Source organism: Sorghum bicolor, chromosome 10, assembly GCF_000003195.3.
Source record: "Sorghum bicolor cultivar BTx623 chromosome 10, Sorghum_bicolor_NCBIv3, whole genome shotgun sequence".
NCBI lineage: Eukaryota > Viridiplantae > Streptophyta > Magnoliopsida > Poales > Poaceae > Sorghum > Sorghum bicolor.
Genome location: NC_012879.2, coordinates 8,174,565 through 8,194,813, shown reverse-complemented (window position 1 = coordinate 8,194,813; position 20,249 = coordinate 8,174,565). Strand labels below are relative to the sequence as shown.

The window sequence follows — 20,249 nt, the reverse complement described above, 5'->3', positions numbered from 1 at the left end:
TAGAGACACATGTACATCCTAAAGTAGACAACGAAACATATACCTTCTAACATATTGTGTCCTCTCATACAACAAAAGATTCAGCCTACGAAATATATATATTTTCAGCTAAGCTTATATCCACAACTGCAATTAATCAAACACTCGTCTCTTTTGAAAAACGATTTTACTCAACCTATGTTTCTTCATTCAGATATATGTGCCCTCAGCAGGCAACCTTATTACCGTAGGCCTGGCCCGCCAACAAAGCGAGGTTACTTTGCCAAGCTTGGGGGCAATTTTTTCTTGAAAAATATAGGATGACTGCCTTGCTTTGTATTAAGATATAGTTTAACGATTGATTACAAGAAGCGCAATTAGCGCACTCGCAAATAAGCTCTCCCTAAGTGCTTGGCCCCCGGTTAATTGCTCCCTTAGATGCGTTCTTTATGCTTTGATTCTATCCAAACACCTACCACATGGACGATGCATCATTAAGAAACAATTGTGCCTTCCTCTCCTTCCACAGTTGCTATGCGACCAGAGCAAAATAGCATAAGCCTAAGCATAGACCTAAGCTAGCATCAAAGTGAGGTTACTTCACCAGGCTTGGACAAATCCTAAAGATTTGGGATTCTTCACTGTTATAGCCAGACAGAACTTATTATTAGGCCGGTTGTGATGAGGATTTCTTAGACGTTAAATATACTAATACACTGGCGAAGCCTCATGGAGGCGAAGCCTCATGGAGGCGAACCTGGGCACCTACCCCTCCTTACTTCCATGCTTTGTCATTGTATATTGTATTGTTTATATCCTGTTGCTCTACAAAATACTGCTTTATGAAGCTATACATGGAGAGACAGAAGTCTAGGCTATAGACAACAATCAGAAAATGACAGAAGTGTCGGCATCATATCGCTGCTTCCTATTATAATTGCCATTAAAATATTTTTTAGGCCCCTCTTGTTTCCTCTTCACGCTCCGCCACTGTACTAATATGACATAGTATAAATGAAGAGAGATATGATAAAAATTTCATGAGATGAAACTTGTCTACATTGTTTCCAACCTCTAAGAATGCTGGAAAACTGGGATATAAAATCCCCACTGCCTTATTAGCTCTATTTCGTAGATGCAAATTAAGCTTGAATCAGCTCATGGGCATCCTATGTTTTCATGGAACTAGAGGGGTATATAGTGTCGTCCCTAGGCTTAAAAAACAAGGAGAATACATACAAAACGGAAAAGAAGAATGGCAAGCAAGATGAAATCAGTTCATCAGGGTTCTGTTCTCAAGTTGACCAGCGCTGATGACAGCAGCATGCTAAGTTGCTATGCCAATTGCCAACACAGTACTACAGTAGTATATATAGGACCACCTGAAGAAGCTAGCTACGGCCGTGCGTGCACTGCACAGCAGGGTCGCCAGGAAATCTTCCCTCCACTGATGCCGCCTGCTGGTGACCCGTACACCTGCCTGCCCCATGCGTCACCCACTCGTGTCCCCGGGCCGGCAAGGGAATGCGCAGCGACGTCACGGTGCCGGGGCCACGGGGCGTGCCAAATGCAAGGTGCCGCCTCGGGAGCCCTCGCTCTCGCGTCCCCACGCCGAGGCCGCCGCGAACGACCGGGGTGCGCACGCCGGTTGGCATGGCAGCATCACCGGTTACATCTATCGCAGAGTACAGGCGAATGTATGTATCGATCCTTTCACCCCCATCATCCTTTCTGGTCCATGCAAATCACGCCCTGCGATTCGTGCGATGGCTCAGTGATGATGCGTCCATTTCCTTGTTTCCTTTCAGATTGTCAAATAGCCCGGCCCGGCGGCCACTAAGGCATGCACACAGCAAACACACACATGCATGCGCCGAGCGCCATATATAGGCACAGCCGACGGCCCAGCGCCGAGACGATTATTATGCATGAGGCCTGACCACACATACATAGCTGCACATTTCCAACATCCAAAAAGGAAAAAAAATTAAAAGGACGGATTGATGGACGTGCACACAAATGGAGATCGTAGGACATGCCCTGTCCAGCTAAGGCTAGTAGCTGCCAACACCAGTCGTATTGATCCTTAGATTTTCGTCGAGTCGCCTTCAGTTTTTTCAGGTCAGTGCTGCAGTAATGCAAGGGGAAAGCAGCTAGCAGGGCGCCACCACTGCACCACCACCATTATGCGGGCCTTCCGGCACTCGTGTGACATACGGATCAAACGCCAACAGTTGCCGTGATAACGAGATCAACGGGCCGGGGCAGGGTAGCTCGGTAGGGTAGGGCGCGCGGCAGTGTCCACGTGTGTGGAGATGGCAATAATGTCCATAATGCTATAGCCAGGTATACTTTGGAAAAAATTAGCAGTGCTTCTGGTCCTGATCGAGCTCCTCGTAGTGCTTGTACGTGTGGTTATGGTCGTGTTTGTGAATGTTGTCTAAAAGGATGCATTCTCGATCAACCACGTATGCGTTTTTGAGACTGGCTGAAGATCGATGCCGCTTGTGCGGTCAGAATATACAGGTGAAGTTGCCATATACTAGGCATATATGCGCGTGTGTGATATGGTGTCGGTGAACTCTTTTTTTTTGCGGATAAAGAGAGACTTTATTAACTAGGCAAGATAAAGTTACAATCATTCCTGAGAAAATCTAAGGCACACGCAGGTGCTTCTGACCATCTAACCTCAGTACTTTTACATTGCCTAGCTAAACCAGCCAGAGCATTGGCAACTCTATTTCCTTCTCTCTTTATTTGGGCTATTCTCCAGTCGCCCAACAGATGTGTAAGGCCTTTGGCCTCAGCAATAATAACGCCGATCTCTGATCTATCTTTCTCCGAATTTTTTAGGGCTGACATTACTCTTGCACAATCTGTTTCTATGACTACTCGCACTAAGCGTGCTTGAAGTGCCAGTTGTAGTCCTTCGACGCAAGCCAAAGCTTCTGATTCTTCTGCACTGCCGCACTTATTAAAATACTTCCAAGACGAGAAGACATCTGACTATTATAAAACCACTAGTTCCTCTAAAGTTGCCCCGCTATGGTTGAGTTAGTGACAGGTGAACCTTATTGCAATCAGATCCCCTTGCCAATAACTCTGCAGGGGAACAACTATAGAGAAGCATCATTCCTACTATAGAGTATGACATACTCCATCCTTTTCGAAATATAAAAGGTTTTAATTTTATCATAAGTTATTAAATTTCTCTAGTTTTGACTAAATTTAGTGGGTTTTCATAGAATTCTAGATCTTCCAAAAACAGTTCTAGCTCTAGCTCTTTCGAAGAATCTACAAATTCTAACTCCTCCTCTAGTATAAAACAACTTTGGCTTCTATACTGTCGTTCGGTACAGCTCCTGCAAGAGCTGGAACCAGAGCCACCCCTGGAGCCATACCAAACGGCTTCTTATAGGCAAGTGTATCTACCATATCAAAATAGTTTCATCAAATCCACCATTAAATTAAATGTGTCTTGATGTGCATTTGTTGAAGTTTGGTGTTATGGATGTTAATATCTTTATTATTACAGTAAACTTTATCAAAATAGAGAAAGTTAACTTAAGATGAAACTCTTATATTTTGAAACGGAGGGAGTATGATTTCCATTGGACCTTAAACAATGTTGGCATGCTGAATGCAGTTACCTAAAGTTAAAATTACTGAGAAATTTCCCCCAAGTGGTGTGATCGTCGTTGTATCTGTTCTGAGAGTTTGTAGTTCAATATCCTCTGTATTGTGTTGGTAAGTTCTGTTTTGTAGAAGTCAAATTTAAGCATATAAGTGGCTCAAGATAGCGAAGAGTTATCTTACATATATGTTGAAGCCTGAAGGAACCCAAAATCTTTTTTTCTTGAGAAGTCAGCAAGAGTTTTACCAAGCTAATTTATTAAAAAAAAAGTTAAAATTTTACAAGAAAAAACGTAAGAACAGCAAAAGCTAAGGAAAAGGAGCAGCTTAGTGGATGTGAAAAAGTTTTCACAACCATCAGCCTCCGCTGAACAGCTCAGCACGAAAACGACTAAATGACCAATTATTCTACGGTGAATTACTATTACTATGATGCTGATATGATCTCACGTTGTCTAGAAATCTTTACATGAGTACTGTGGATCTACGAAATGTCCTGGACTACGGAGTAAATGGGGATTGCACTTTTTCTAGGTGGCAACTTGTTGCTTACAGGCAACGACATTCAGATCGAGCAACTTGCATGTTTTTTATCAAACTGTTCGTCCTTGAGAACTCGTACAAGATCCAGATCACATTTAAACGGGCTTATATGCGACCCGTGGAGCTTTCTCACAAGTCACAAGCTTCTGTACGTTGGTCACAGCTGATTTATCCTAACCTACAAGCTGGTTTGAGAAGACCAATGCAAGCTCATGCGACCAAACCAACAAGTTGGGCTATATATCTATCTATCTATCTCACCGCAGGAATTGAATACACACCATAGCTTCCAGCAACTCCAAATCCTTGCCTTGATGGTTGTCCTGTGAAATATGTTCTGAAAACTGAATTTGATCATTGCCTTCATGCTTGACAGCTTGTATCCTATGTCACAAGTATAACCATTTAAGTCCAATTAGTGAAGTGGTTCGCACAATTCTCCAGCTAGTATCTTTGTATCTTACTTACCTAATCACAGGCTCTAATAAACATGTTAGAAAAAATGCTATAAATTCTCATAATGGTCAGAAATATCTGTCCTTTAGTTTGGCAGAGTCTAGTTATTATATAAAAACTTATCCACCTCTCTATAATGAAAATATATAAAGTAACACCTTAATTTTTCATCTAAATTACCCATCTTTGATATTATGAAAGACAATTCAGCATAACCCCCTAAATTTGTACCTGAAATTACTAACCCTCTAAATTTATATCTAAATTACCCACTTCGACCAAAGATAATTAAAAATATTCCACTAAATTTGTATCTAAATTATCTTCCACTGTCATTATAAAAGATAATTTAAAATAAACCCCTAATATCTTTTTATAAATTATGAAAGATAATGAAATGTCACCCTTATTTTTGCACTCAAATTATGAATATATGCTACTATCAAATATAATATAAAGGAACATCGTTTAATTCACATATAAATTATCCACCTCACCTTTATAGAAATACATGAAAATATCTCTCGACTATACATGTAAACACTAATATAAGCTACTATGAAAATAATTAAAAGTCCACAAATTATGTTATATATATATTTGCTTGATATAACAATTCAACATATTGAATGTGATGGCACAAGCCGAAATAATTATTTATGTTATTCTTAGAACTAAGAGGGTAGCCTATGGTCTAGAATCTTATCTGAATAAATAAAAAATAAAATTCTTGAATAGAATATAGAATAAATACTAGAGGTTAACTTGCATATGAATAAAAAATTCCAACAACTAGATCAAAAGCTAAAATATAAAATTTAGATTCATAATGTCATAGAATGGGATGCATATAACTTAAGCTTAGATTTTAATTAAATATATATCTTTCTAAAAAATAAGAAAAATTCTAAGAATTCCAATTAATGGTCCTCAATCGTGCCTCTAGATTAATCCTCATAAATCAGCTGAAGAAAACAAAATCCTAGAAATTCTCATAAAAAATAGAAACATATGTCTGTCAGTTCGGCCGACTCTAATTACCGTTTATAATAATATCCATTAAAAATAAGATATAAAAGTAATTGTAAATTTGTGTCTAATTATCCACTTGCTATTACGATTTAATCATTTTTGTGGTGGTGTCGATATAATCCTTTTGTATTCACTTTAATAAATATTCTAATAAATATTCAAGTCTTTAAGGAATTCAAATTTCAAAACTTTGAACTAGAAATTTAAGATGTTTTTAGTACTACAACTTTGGTTTAGGTCATTTCTTCATATAAAGCCATTTCAAAAATTCAAAAAACATGTATCTAGAAATTATTTGTCTTAAAATAGAATTTTAGTCTTAAATGATTAGAAGTGAAAAAGTCTTCCACTACAAAATTCCATATCCGTTCGAGTAGTACAACTTTGATTTAGATTATTTCTTCATCCAAATACTTCAAGAAATTAGAAATATAAATTTCAAATTTTAAAACTTGAAATTAAATTGTTGGGAACTAAATGATTTAAATGAAAAAATAGTAAACTACAAAGTTGTAGCTCCCTTTGAGTACTACAATTTAGTTTAAATAGTTTCTCCATCCGAGGCCATTTGATTTTTTATATAAAAAAGCCAATTTCAAATTGCAAACACTTTAAACATAAATTTAGGGCCTTAAGTGATTTTAAATGGACAAGTCATAAACTACAAAGTTGTAGATTTCTTAGAGTACTACAATTTTGGCATAAATGTTGTCTTTATCTAACTTGTTTTGAAACCTTTGAATTTTACTATGTTGCACCAATTTTTAAAGATGGATCAAATTGTCAACGCTTTTTAAAAATCCATTTCTAGAGATGGCTAAAATTCCAACCGCCTTTATAAACACCCCCATTTCTAGAGGTGGCTAGCAAATCGAATCAACCCAAAAAACAGATAGCATTTCTAGATACGGCTCATCCAGCTCTAAAAATTGATTTCTAGATGTAGACCAACTAAGAAACCTACCGTAAAGTGGAGAGTTACTAAAAGTTGTTTCAGTAGTAGTGAGATGTGGCAGTTTTATCATCAACTTTGTGGATGCCAAGTTGACATTACAACTTTGAGCCTTGGGCCTTTTGGTACAGCCTATATATTATCCATGATCGAAATAAGCTAAAACTATAGAAACTAAACAACAGGGTATGTTTTTTCAACTTTTTCTTACCAAGTTTCTTCCCATAGCTACTATTTCCATTTATATACCATGTTTATTTTTCTGTTATATTTGATATTAAAATGAGACTTGAATTGGAACTTTGAATCCTTTCTAATAAGTCAATATGATTTTTTTTAAATTGTGGAGCATGTAACAAAGATATTTTATCTTCATTCTTTTTATAATGATGATGGTATTGGTGCAATAGACAAATATATGTAATATATAAATACATTTTGGGTTATTTTTTACGTAATGGGCTAGTAATTTATGAACATTTAGAGGGTGCCTTAATTTCTATTTCTTTCTGATAACGCAATAATTTCTAGGTAGAATAAATGTGGTGGCTTTTTTGGCAAAATACTATCCCCCCATCGTGGAAATATTATTAGTTGTCATTTATCAAGAAATCACCCTTTAATCTAACTGATAACAGTGTTATACATGTGGGGGAAAAGTTGATTCACATACATATGAAGTCAGCGTATATTCATCTTTGATGTTCTCTCTTAATCTATCTTAATTAAAATGTCTAGCATAAGCAATTTTTTCAGGCAGAGGAATATGATAATAATATATGTATTTGGAAATGTAATAGCATGGGATGGCAGAGCGTCTAACCGTTTCACGAGGGCGAGTGCAATTTCATTGGGAGGATAGAAATGTATGTTACAATCATTACCCTCTATCCCTCTTCACAACAACTTATAACTGCACTACTGTCGACTACGCTTACACATGCTGACGCCCACACCAGGAAGCCGACACCTATGTCGAGGCCCGATTGGCGTTGGAGTTCCTGACACTAAGGCTTGCAAACAAAATATTTGTCCCCAAATCAAGAGGCTCTAGATACCAAACCGTAACAGAACTGTGATTATAGAATCTAAGGTAGAGTAGCAAGAGTTTAGGGAAGAACAGAGGAGAACACACAGCTATTCCTCAAGGGCGCAAGCATTTCCATTCATAGGGTAGAAATGTTGTTATAGCCGTTACCCTCTCTCCCTCTCTCCACAACGGCTTACCTATGCCGAGGCCCGATTGGAGCTCCCAACTACCACGCCGAGAGTTCCTGAGACATATATTCATCTTTCATGTTCTCTCTCTTAATCTATCTTAAAGTCTCTATTATATACTATATGTATTTGGAAATGTAGTAGCACGTGTGATGGCAGAGAGCATGTAGTCCAAGAAAAAGCTGATGAGACTGGTTAGGCATTGCGGCTGCTCCTTTCCCTTAGCTTTAGTTTTGGAGGAAAGAAGGCACCAGCTAGCCTACCACTACACGGTGCCCTCGACGTCAAAGTACTTGGCCACAAATAAACGTGTAAGAGTTCTAGCATCATCCATGTCTCTGGTACGTAACCTCAATTCTGCTACCTCCCATAGTAGCAAACCACAATATCGTTTGTGCTTGAAAGATACATTTCTCATCCACAAATTTCCTGGCCGGCTGGCCGTCGCCACCAGGCCGGAGCGCCGAGCGCGGCTTGTCTGCAGCAAAAGGTACGGTGCCAACCGTCCCAAAGCTGAAACAAGCAAAGCACTGTCCCAGAAAACACATGGGAAATGTTAACGTTGCAGCTGTCGCACTGGCTACAAATCGGCGACGACGACGATCCATCGAGCAGATCGACGAGCCGCCAGCAAGTCACAGCTGAGGTGACATGTGTCCCAGCGCACTAGCTAGCTGAGCCTGCTAATGCGTGTAGCGATCAGGGGGGCAATAGCGTTGGAATTTGGGGTCCTGAGCTCCATTATTCAGGTGTGAATCTGCACGAGGGGAGGCGCACAGCAAGGTCACACTGGCCCCATGCATACACACCAATTTTGGGATATGATGCTGCTCGCCTGCTTCCCGCAATCCATAGCCTTAGTGCTCCTGGCACGAAATCACGAGACTGTCGATGAACAGCCATGCATGTCGGTCGGTCGACCCGCTCGCAATTGTCAACTTTTTTTTTTAATCACGTCGAAGGCTCAGCCGGGCATTATTAAATCTTAGATTTAAACCCTCGATCAAGTTACCAGCCATCAACGCAGACGGATTGTCGATTGGACCCGTGTTAGTGATGCAGCGGCCATTCCAATCGTCCTAGCAGCAATGCTGCTCTTATCTTATCTTTTTTTAGTGCAATGCAGACATTTATACACGGACACTCATCTCTATAAATAGACATATGCAAATCTTACTCTTATGAGCATCTCTGAATACTAAGCCGGCAAATCCTTAAAACTATATCACCTATCACTGAATGCATAACACCGATAAATCCTGAAATATTTGCTTTTATGGGCTAGAGACCCTTTTGCCTAATGATCCTATCCTTTTTAGATGGGGCACAATACCGATGAGACGTCATCTACCACTAAATGCACAATGATCCTAAAATTAATATTCGCTTCCCTGGGCTATACAGACCCTTTCGCCTAATGATACTATCCTTTTTAGACGGGGCACGAACAGAAAGTCCATCCTGATTGATTGATGCTTATGCTAGTCCTTTATTATTAGGTCTTGGGTCATATAAAATAGGATCCTATAATAATGCTTGTTTACTCAGAAGATCGCCTTTGTGAGGTGTTATTACACAATGGAAGTGGGGTGTTTGATTTGCTGACAGCAACTGCTGATGATGGAACTTCAAAGCTAAGGTGGCGTCTGGAATCTTGGAATTCACATCACGGCGGGTCGGCGTACGGTGCTGGTGAGTGGTGGAAAAATAAAGCAAGCTAAATAAGCCAGGGGGCGCATGGTGCCCTCGCGTCATTTTCTTTCACCCCTCGGCCGGGTGAGATGCCGATCGAGCTCATCCATGTGGTCGAGTTGAACTCATGCAAGGTAACTATCATCGGTGTGCATGGTGTGGCAGCACAGCACGCCGGGTGCGATTATTCTGCAAGATTTGAGATGTTGTTGCCGTTAGTGCGTGGCGCTTTTTGCGTGTGATTGGTGAAAAGACTTAGGGGGAGTTTGGGCCTCATGTTGCCTCTCACCGAGATTTGGAGGACGGACGACGGAGTGTCTCAGCCTCTGCTTTGCCATTTTTGTCTCCCTCAAGGCTCTTGTGGGGGAAAAATATCATTTGAGCCAAATTAAATATTCCTGGGTCAGCTTTCTGGCAGCACCATGGAATAATGTAGATGTATATCTGACTTTTAGGGACGTTTGCCTTGAAAAAGAATGAGCTACGTAGATGGTTATACAGCTATATATTGATTTGCCTCTGACAAGTAATAGTTCAGCTATAGTATATTGATTTGCCTCTGACAAGTAAGTAATAGTTTTAGTACTAGACTAGATGGTTAAACTCTAGCTCTTCCGGTCTAGCACGTCTCAGACTCTCGGTTAGACATTGGACGCTAGTCTTTTGCGCTTATCTTTTGCGCAACAGCAACTACAGCAACCATATCTTGAGACTTGAGAGAGGGGGACCTCAAGCTCAAGGGAGTATTATATTTAACCTGCTACCCACTACAGAGAAATCTCAAAGATTAGGAAGGTTATTATAGACAAAACTTTGATCTACACTAACCTCTGTCACTGCTTAAGACATTGAAACACGTGGCTGTTGAGATAATAGTATACAGTGATAGTTTGTAAGCATAGATAGACATTTATCTATGGTATTTAATGATTTTTTTCACAATATATAATAGTAGGTATTAGTAATTTAAATGTAGATATCAGGTGGTACTTTGGTTTATTTCTTGAAATAACAGAAGTAACAGTTTAGATTATCTAATATAGTGGCTAAAGTAATAACTTATATGTAAATTTAGGGTTACAATTTTATAATGACACATGGACGGATTAGGTCTATAGTTACTATGTTACTGTTGTTTTTCATAATAGCAGAGGTGATGTTTTAGAAAACAAAATAGATTTGTGAATTTCGAAAGTTTATCTTGGATTAACATGGAGCTTTATAGTTGGACTTGGAGCCTCAAATTAGTAGAATATTCACTTCAAAGCAGTGTTGTCTGGAAGACTGGAAGTTATATTTTTAGAACTGCACACAAATAGTAAAATGGATGCGCAGCTGGAAGAATATTCTGTTGGATGGTAATTATTACACTAATCTACAAATCAAACTCTTTCTCTGTCACAAAAAGCAATGGGACTTTATTTGGATAAAAAGAGTGCAGAAAATTGCCTGGAAAGAGCACAGCGTGATTCGATCCTCTTAATTTGCTTGACCAGGGCAATAACACATCATGTAAGCTGAGCCAAGTAATTAATTCACCCGAATCACCTCGACTGAAAGCTCTGTAAACCACTTCTTTCACATCAAAATGACTACCGCCTTTTTCTAAAATTGCATGTAGCACTACGACGAAAACAAGAATTTCTTGCTGCCACTTATATATATATATATATATATATATATATATATATATATATATATATATAAGGGGTCCCGATCAGTATCACAAACGATGATTTTTAGAGAGAATCAAAATCGATTTTAGGGGGGTTTTAAAACTGATAGTCCCATTAATCAACCATCATTGTGACCAAACATAGATTCTCACTCCGAAAACACGTTACGTACTCGCAATGATTGTGTCGTCATTAATCTCCAAAACTGATTCAAGGCCTTTCAGCCTTAGAGCATCTCCAACCGTACTTAAAAATAATACTCTTAAAAACATGTTTTCCAACCTTTGCAAAATATATTGGGAGACATAAAAAACTAGAACTCCAATAGTTTTCAAAATCTCCTATTTCTAATCACACTAAGCGCTTTTATACTTATTTCTCTCTTGCATATTTGCATAAGGAACATTATCCTACTTTTTTCTTCCCCGCGTCCTTCCACCTCATATTGGGGTGACGATACGTGAGCATAACTTTACGCACATGGGGGGTAGTTTTTTTCTAAGTGCCAAAAGATGGTGTGTTTGAGAGTTGTTGGAGATTAGTTTTTTTTCAATTTTGCCAAAATTCCTGGATTCTATACTCTTTTGGGTACTCTTGGAGATGCTCTTACCCCCTTACCCCTAATTATCTCTGATTTCTTTCATTCTCTCTCCTTTATCCACATTACACAGAGCATCTGCGATGGCGTCGGCACCTCCCCTTCACCTAGTGATGACGGCTCCTCTAGTTGTCATTAATTGCCAAAAACGAATTAGGGACCTCAATACTTTCAATCCTTAACCCTACTTATCTCTAATTTCTCTTGTTCATTGTCCTCCCATCCACATCACACAAAGGATCTACAACGGTAGCACTTTCCCTCCACCCAGCGTCAGCAGAGCCTCCGCTCCCCTAGCAGCAACAACCCCTCCTCCAGCTGGTAGGGTTGTGGTGGCGCCTCTACTTCCTCCATTTGGCGATGGCACGCTCCAATCGGTAAGGGTGGAAATGTCGCTTCTGCTCTATTCTACTTGGCTATGGCGGCGGTGCCTTCCCTACACCTAGCAATGTGTCCCTTCCTCTCCATCTGGCAATGTCGTCTCCCCTCCACCCAATGGCGGCAAATATGTTACCTCTATCGGCTTGTGGTCCCCTCCCGCGTGCGTGGATGGTAGCCTTGGAGGAAAATCCGTTATGTGGCGTGCCCAAAGTCATGGACGTTGTCCTAGTCAGCCCCACCTTCGTCCTCCCAACAACACTTGAAGGTTGTATGTATGGCTACATATGGCTATGGAGTAAGTCATGACATCTGCAATTAATCTTCTCTAGGCATTTCAAAAATGAGATCCGTGCTATGTCTCATTTGGAGGAAGTTAGCATGTCATAATTGATTTGTTGGATTGAGGAGTGTTTGTTGTTGTATGAATTTTGTTTAGGACACTACTTTCTTCCTATGATTTTAATCACTGCTAGAGCATGTGATTTGTGAGAATATTTTTGTGTATAAATATTGATGATTTCGTAAGTACTCTTCAAATTTAGTTTTGCCAAAGCAAATGTTTATGACCTAGTTCTCCTATAACATATTTACAAAAAGTAATAACTACAACTTGAGTAACATGTACGGGATAAGGTTTTTGGTTTTTTGTTAGATAAAGTTAACCTACAATAATAATCATCAGACATTACACCAGGTAGTTAATCACAGTCATATTTTTGTGAGTTTTCTACTAGTTTTTGAGATTTTTACGGTTGCAAAATCTCTTCTTGCTTGAAACAGTTAGTACATGACTCAAACAAGTAGTAGTACCTAAATTCAAATAATTACTACTTAAATTCAATGCCAATTATGGTTGAGTATTTACGTTTGCAGGTGTGTGGACGAGGGAGTACGATGTGTGTTTATGGTTTTGTCCATTTTTACGGTTGAAGGTTGAGGTTTTATTATTGCGGGGTTGAGGAGGGCTAGCACGTCAAATAATACTCAACGTGCTGCGAGTTTAATAGAATGTAAAAAATATATAATTAAAGTTATTATAACAGACTAAAAATAAGAAAGTATCTATGAGTAGTGTGCTAGATATGAACACATGAGAGATAAATTTTAACTACACACATGTCAAACACATTGGAGGTTTGACAAAAAAGAAAGAAAAACTATGAACCAAAAAGAGTATATAGTAATTAGTAACCAAATTTACCATAAATAGGTCAATATAATAAATATTTACATAAGAATTTTTTTTAGAATATGAGAAAACACAGAGATGATGAACGATAGTGAATTTAGAAATTCCTTTTTTTATGGTGCCTAAATTTGTTATATAAATTTCAAATACTTGTGCTAGGGTCGACTAGTTTGGACGCAACCTCATAATAAGCCTCGAGCAACTTCCAAAATCTTGTAGCCCATCTACATATTTGCTTTTCATCCAAACACCACATTTGGGCCCGAAATTGTTGTCAGGAGTATCAATGGTCACCGGCTCATGTATGGCTCCAGAATCTCCCCACAAACACTTGGCAGCCCATATGCCCGTAGCATTCGTGGCCCGGGTACGAAGCTTGAGCGCGCGAGTGGGTGGCACAAGGACGTGAGCCTGTCGCATGCCATAGAAATCAGAATCCTGCCAAAAAAGGCCTAACAACAGCACCTTAAATTATCTAATAAACCCTTTAAAAAACTAAGAAAAAGTCTACTTTTTCTCCTCCAACAACTTTCATGAAAGTTAGCTTTTCTCCATCAACTCTAAAACCGGACAAACTACCTCTCTCAACTTTTCAAACCTTGCATTTTTTTAAGACGGTTTTGCTACGATGAATGGTGGTTTTGCTACATAGTTTTGTCTTTTTCTTTTTATTTATTTATTTCGATTGAATCTTTAAAAATCACAGTAACCCACAAATAAATCATAAAATAGAAAATCTAATTTTTTTTAGACTCCACGTAAGTAGATCTATATAGTGAATATATAATATGATATGCTTTAGCTATATAGGTTTTGTCTTTTTTATTTATTTGGATGAATCTTTGAAAAATCATAAAATAAAAAATATAATTTTGTTGGACCCCATATGAGTATATATACACAATGAACATATAATATGGATATGTTTTATTCCGATAAAATAATTATAGATGTTGTAGCTATGAATTATTTAAATTAATTACAGAAAAGTATAAATCTAAAGCTACAACAAAAAATATACAAAAACATATTATATTATATATTTAATGTGTACATATGCTCATGCGGAGTCTAACAAAGTTGGATTTTCTATTTTATAATTTTTCTTTAATTTACTATAATTTTTCAAAATTTAGCTAAAATAAATAAAAAAGAAAAAGACAAAACCTTTATAGTAAAAACTTTGTACTAAAGATACCATATTATACATTTATTATGTAGATCTACTTATGTGGAGTCTAACAAAATCAGATTTTCTATTTTATTATTTTTTCTATGAATTTCTATGATTTTTTAAAGATTCAGCCGAAATAATTAAAAAAACAAAACCACAGTCACTGAAGCAAAACCACCAATCACTGTAGCAAACTGCCTTCTAAACTGCTTTAGGGAGGTAAAATATATTGTTTCAAAAATTGAGAGAGGTGGTTTGCCCAGCTTTAGAGTTGAGAGAGAAAACGGATTTTCGTGAAAGTTGAAAGAGGAAAAGTAGACCTTTTTCCAAAAAAAAACTATAAGCAAGAGCAAAGGTCCTTTCTCAACATGCCTCCTTTGGAAGCCCACGTCCCCGTGGATGTCCTATGTCCAGTTGACTATTTTCTTAGCTTATACTATATTGATTTGTTGTGGAAGAACAACACTATTCTATATCTAAAAGATAGAGCTGATTTTGACTGATAAGCCCAAACAAACAGAGTGATCCTTGGGTGGAAAGCCCTATGGGGCATTCAGCCTGGGCTAGAATCCTCTACATTTGGAAGACCATGTAGTGAGGGAGCTCGACCCAAGCCCTGCCTTTTCCTCGGGGTGGCTCCTCCAGCACACGAGGGTCTGAGTTGGGTTTCCCTAAGCGAGGCTATGTGTGGGGACGAAGAAATGATCTATCACTGCTACTTTTAGGGCATCCTAATAACATCCAAATAGCTAGTCTAGTTGAATTTCTATTGGCTAGAAGGATGTCAAGCTAGCGACGAAGGAATAGATAGTCTGGCATGGATTTAAAAAAATCTCTCTCACAACTTAATGTTTTGAAGTCCAAATCGCTAGCGGTTTATTCCTCTCCGTTGAGGACGTCCTTAGTAAGAGCATCTCCAAAAGTACATAATATTCCTTTCCCATTCATATTTTTTGAGAAAAAAGAGAAAAACTCATCTCTAAGAGTATCCTATATCCCTTCCTCATCTATTGGCAATTGACAAATAGATTGGCACCATGCTTAAAAATGTGTGCAGCCTTTGTCGTACACATCGCTCTTCCCGCGCCATCTTCTAGAGGTGGAAGGGTGTAGAAAAGAATAGAAAGTAGAAAGAGTTCCTATTACAAATATACTAGAGAGAGAGAGAGAGAAATAATATATAAAAGTGGTTATGATAATTTAGAAATAGTATAAGATTCCTGGCGTAAAATTGTCTATTATTTTAGGAGTGAATTTTTTGAAACTCTTAAAGCAACTGCAAAAAGACTCTCTAAATCCTTTCTAAATGCTAACAATAAAGATTTTGGTGAAAAGTTATCTTCTAACAACTTGTCTAAATGGTTATGTGAATATAATCATCTTCTATTTTGGATTTTTCACTAGCCCAAAATAGAAGACGAGAATGACTCTTTAGAGTGCGCACGAGAGATAGAAAAGCTATTGGAGAATGAAGAAATATAGAAAGCGATTTTTATGGAAATGATTTTCTAAATGATAATTTAGAGAGTTAGAGCATCTCTGTTTTTGCATTTTATCTTTGGCAGAACATGGAGTTTGCCAAGCCTCAAATTAATATGAGGAGGAGAAAAAAAAGATTACCTCCAATGATTTAGTAAAATTGAATTGACAAAACCTAAAGTGTGGACCCAACGGTTACTTTTTCAGGTGAAAATTTTCTTCGCGCCGTCGATTTAGTCGCGCATCTTTCTTCACGCGCTATTCCTGGCGCCGCCGCCTTTCAATTTCCAGTCATGTGTGCACTTGAAGGAAGAGAATAGATCAGGGTGACGGAGACTGCTTGCAGCAGCCAGGGCTTCTTGGAATGTAGCTAGCGTATTAGAAGAAAGAGCGACGGACACAGTTTCAGCCAGGTCGGGCTAAATCAGCTAGCCACCGGGGCTTGTTGTACTCTATAGCATCGTCGCCATGTTCTCGTCCTGGACGGAATTCATGTCGCCGACGACTTCATCAAGCCGGCGTTGATGTCCAGCGATGTGCAGAACCGAAAGATCACGGCCTCTAACTTTTCGCGGGAGGAAAACACGCGGGCTATGCAATGCCAAGCGCAATACACGGTTGATATATATATGCCAAACCTAGCTAGGAATTTGCCAAGTTAACCAAAATATAAAGCCCATTTACCAAATCGTTGGATAGAAACTTTTAAGACTTTTTTTTAAAAAAATAAGAATGCAAAGCTTATTTGCAAAACTGTTGAGATGCTCTTAAATTTGCAAAGACTCTTGGAGATGCTCTTAGATTTGCAAAGACTCTTGGAGATGCTCTTAGAGATGGTTCTTTTTTCTCTCAATATCTTTTTAGAAGTTACAAAATTACGTGTTTTGGGAAGAAAAAATAGGATACTCTTAGTTATGCTCTAACCTATTTTAACCAATACTGGGTTATATGCTATAGGCTCTTTGGCAAGAGTAAGGATCTTTAGAGCATCTCCAAGAGACTAGGTAAAATTATATTCTAAACTACAAGATTTAGCTATTGTGTAAAATAAAAAACTCACTCAAAGCATAGAGTTCCACAACAGCCTTTGTATAGGATAGTTAGTGAGGTCGATATGCTATATATGACAAGCGAAAGTTTAGGAGTAACAACTTTCTATTTTAGCAAACCAGATAGCATATATGTTGGATTTAAAGTTTTGCTTTAAAAATATAAAAATAGCCTAGATAATATATAGATAATATATGTGTTAGAGTTGCTCTTACTGTTTATTTAAGAAGCCACACAAACAAGTGACACAGAAAATACACATTCCAAAAAGGCAACAAACAACAGTCTACGACACGGAGATAAGTCAAGTGTGCACACGTCACGCGGCTGCGGCGCGAGGCCTCGCCTTCCTCTGGAGGAGCCGGGCCAGAAGGTGTTCGTGCGGCACGGTGGTCCCGAACCCGGCGGCGAGCTGGTCGAACGCGGCCATGCTAGCGTGCACGCGCGGCATCGTCCAGGGATCCACGATCTCCTCCCCGGAGACGGCGGAGAGCACACGGGTCCCCGCGGCGCACGAGCCCAGTATGACGTCGAGCAGCCCGGGGCTTCGCCCGTGCACGAACGGGCCCTCATCACCGCTCGGGAAGTCCTCCGCTATCCCGGCCTCCATCACGGCCATCCGCGCCTTCATCTCCCTCACCAGCTCCGCGCGCTCGGCCTCCCCGTCGGCGAACAGCACCGGGCGCGACAGCGGCGACACCTCGTCGTGGAAGAACCGCGCCCAGAACCTGGCCGCGGCGCGCGCGCGGGGCTCACGCGGGAGCAGCGCGGGGCTCTCGGGCCACGCCTCGTCGACGTACTCGACGATGACGAGCGACTCGGCGAGCGGCCGCCGCCGGCCGTCGACGACGAGGACGAGGACGGGGACCTTCCCGTGGTGGACCGGGTTCAGGCGCAGCAGGGCCTCGCTCTTGTTGTCCAGGTCCTCCTCCACGTACTCGTACTGCACGCCCTTGAGTGCCAGCGCGTTCCGGGCCATGGCGGCGTGCGCGCTGCCCCATGCGCCGTGCAGTCTCACCTCCGTCGTCTCCGACATTGCGGCCATCAGCAGTTGAGCTATGACACTAAGGAATGTGTGGTGTGTCTGCTTATTATTTAGTGACCTAGTATTAGTACTAGCTGACTATACCTTTTTGCGCTTCAAGGTGGAATTATATTTCTAATCTCTCGACATACGTGGATGTAGCTGTGCTTTGCCAAATCTTGCAGGTCTTCTAGCTTGTTCTTGTGTGACAAGTACTAGTACTGTACTAGGAGTAGACAATTAGCGGACAGAACTCAGAAAGCAAATGAGACAGCACAACAGAGTTGATTAGCTTTTTTATTGGAAGTGCCGTGCCGTGATCAGAGTAGGAGCGTTTCAGAACGACTCAGACTAAAGCCCAATGGGGCCTTGCTAAGAAACTAATGCAATCTGGGGCTAACCCCCTAAGTGCTTGAAAGTTGAAACAGCCCAAATGGAAACTGGAAATGAAGGCACGAGCCATCCGAAAGCTCACATAAATCATCAACGCTAGCATCTCTACCTCCATTCACAAACAGTCCACAATTGCTCTAGAACTCATAATTGTTTAGTAGCAGTGGATGTAACATAACAAGGTACAGTACTCAGCAGAAATATGGGAATGTCGTCTTCGTACTATGACGCGACAAAAGCTTGCATGAGGCTCGTGAGCGTCAGGGAGAAGCTCGAAACTGAAAAACCACAACATAAAACATACTGGAAAAATCGCCGTCACATTATGATTCCACTCACCGGCTGGGTGGACTTTTGATGAAGTGGTTTAGTATCTGTAATTTTGGTTAAAGTATCTGTAATTTTTGTTGTAGAAATGATTTTCACCCCATGATGCTCTTTCACCCTTAGTTCTGTTTTTAGCCTCCGCCTCCTCCAAGATCGACCCTATTGTGTTCCTTGACTTTGACGACTTAGAGGGTGTTTGGCACTGCTCCACGAACTCTGCTCCACAAACTTTATTATGGAACAGCTCCATAAAAAACTGGAGTTCATGGAGTACCTCTTTAGGTGCTCTCAGAACTCTACCCTTTTTTCTCGAACTAAGTGCGTGGAGCTGAAACCATTTGGCTAAAAAACATGGAATGAAGCTGAAAAGCGTGGAGCAGAGCAGTCCCAAACACCTTCTAAGTAGACTGCAATTAAGTAATTATTAAGTGGCTATGGTGGTGATTAAACCAAGGCACGGAGAACTATTTGATATATAGCATGCTAATGCATTTGGAGAAGTTTCATTCATATTTCCCGTCAATTCCCGATAATATATGGTATACAGGAATAGGCAAAACCACACAGAAATTATGTAGTTGCACTCAAATTCACCTTAATCCATATAAGTTGAGATGGCTTAGAGAGGAAAATAAACTATTTTTTCGCTTCAATCCCTTCCAAGCCACTCTACTACCATAATAATTTCGCAGATGGTAAAAAAACATTGATAGAGGTGGCAGACCGTTTGCCTTGGTTGCCACATATGTGTAAATCATAATTTACATTAGGCCAGTCTCAGTGGAGAGTTTTATAGCGTTGTTTCCAAGGTTACCATGTCATATGAAATGAAATGAAACTTGGATGAAACACCCATTCTCAATGGAGAGTTTCATTCTATAGTTTCATAGGCATTTAATTTCAAGACTCATAGAGAGTTGGTAATCGTGCCAAGAGAGTTTCATCTAGATGAAACTCATTTCTTCTCTCTCTTCTTAAATACACTGTCATGTCATCTAAAATGCCTATATAGCAACCTATTTAATGTGAATGAAACTCAGATCCCACTGAGACTAGCCTTAGCGGACAAATGCCTACCTCTATTAATAAATTAGAAAAACTAGTGAGCCAGTCAAAGGGCCAGCTAAGCCCATGCACGAGGCTCGTCGAGCCCATTGACACACCACCATGCTACTCACCTACGGATCCATGTGCCGCCGCCACCACTACCTTGACTGGCCATAGGATGTTTTATACTTATGGTTTACTAAGTGGGCTAGATTGGGCGGATTGGATTTGGAAATAGACTGGGCTAGATTGAGTTGGCCATAGGATGTATTATCCAACGACGGACTTTTTAAGAGATCTACCTCTGGTAATAGATTTCTAAAGGTGGACAATTTTTTATTGTCTCTAAAAATAAAATGGCTTTCTCCAAAAAATCATCACTAAAGACTGCTATGTTTTGTGACTG

At 39.8% G+C, this 20,249-nt stretch overlaps 1 protein-coding gene across 1 annotated transcript; it reads right to left on the bottom strand.

Moving 5' to 3' along the window:
* On the bottom strand, window positions 17,372–18,088 carry LOC8081287 (glutathione S-transferase U10). Its single transcript, XM_002436702.1, has one exon. The coding sequence runs from the start codon at window positions 18,086–18,088 to the stop codon at window positions 17,372–17,374; it is 717 nt and encodes a 238-aa protein (XP_002436747.1).

Bases quoted from the DNA above. Each gene is read 5' to 3' on its own strand.
- LOC8081287 (XM_002436702.1), bottom strand. From the start codon at position 18,088: ATGTCGGAGACGACGGAGGTGAGACTGCACGGCGCATGGGGCAGCGCG.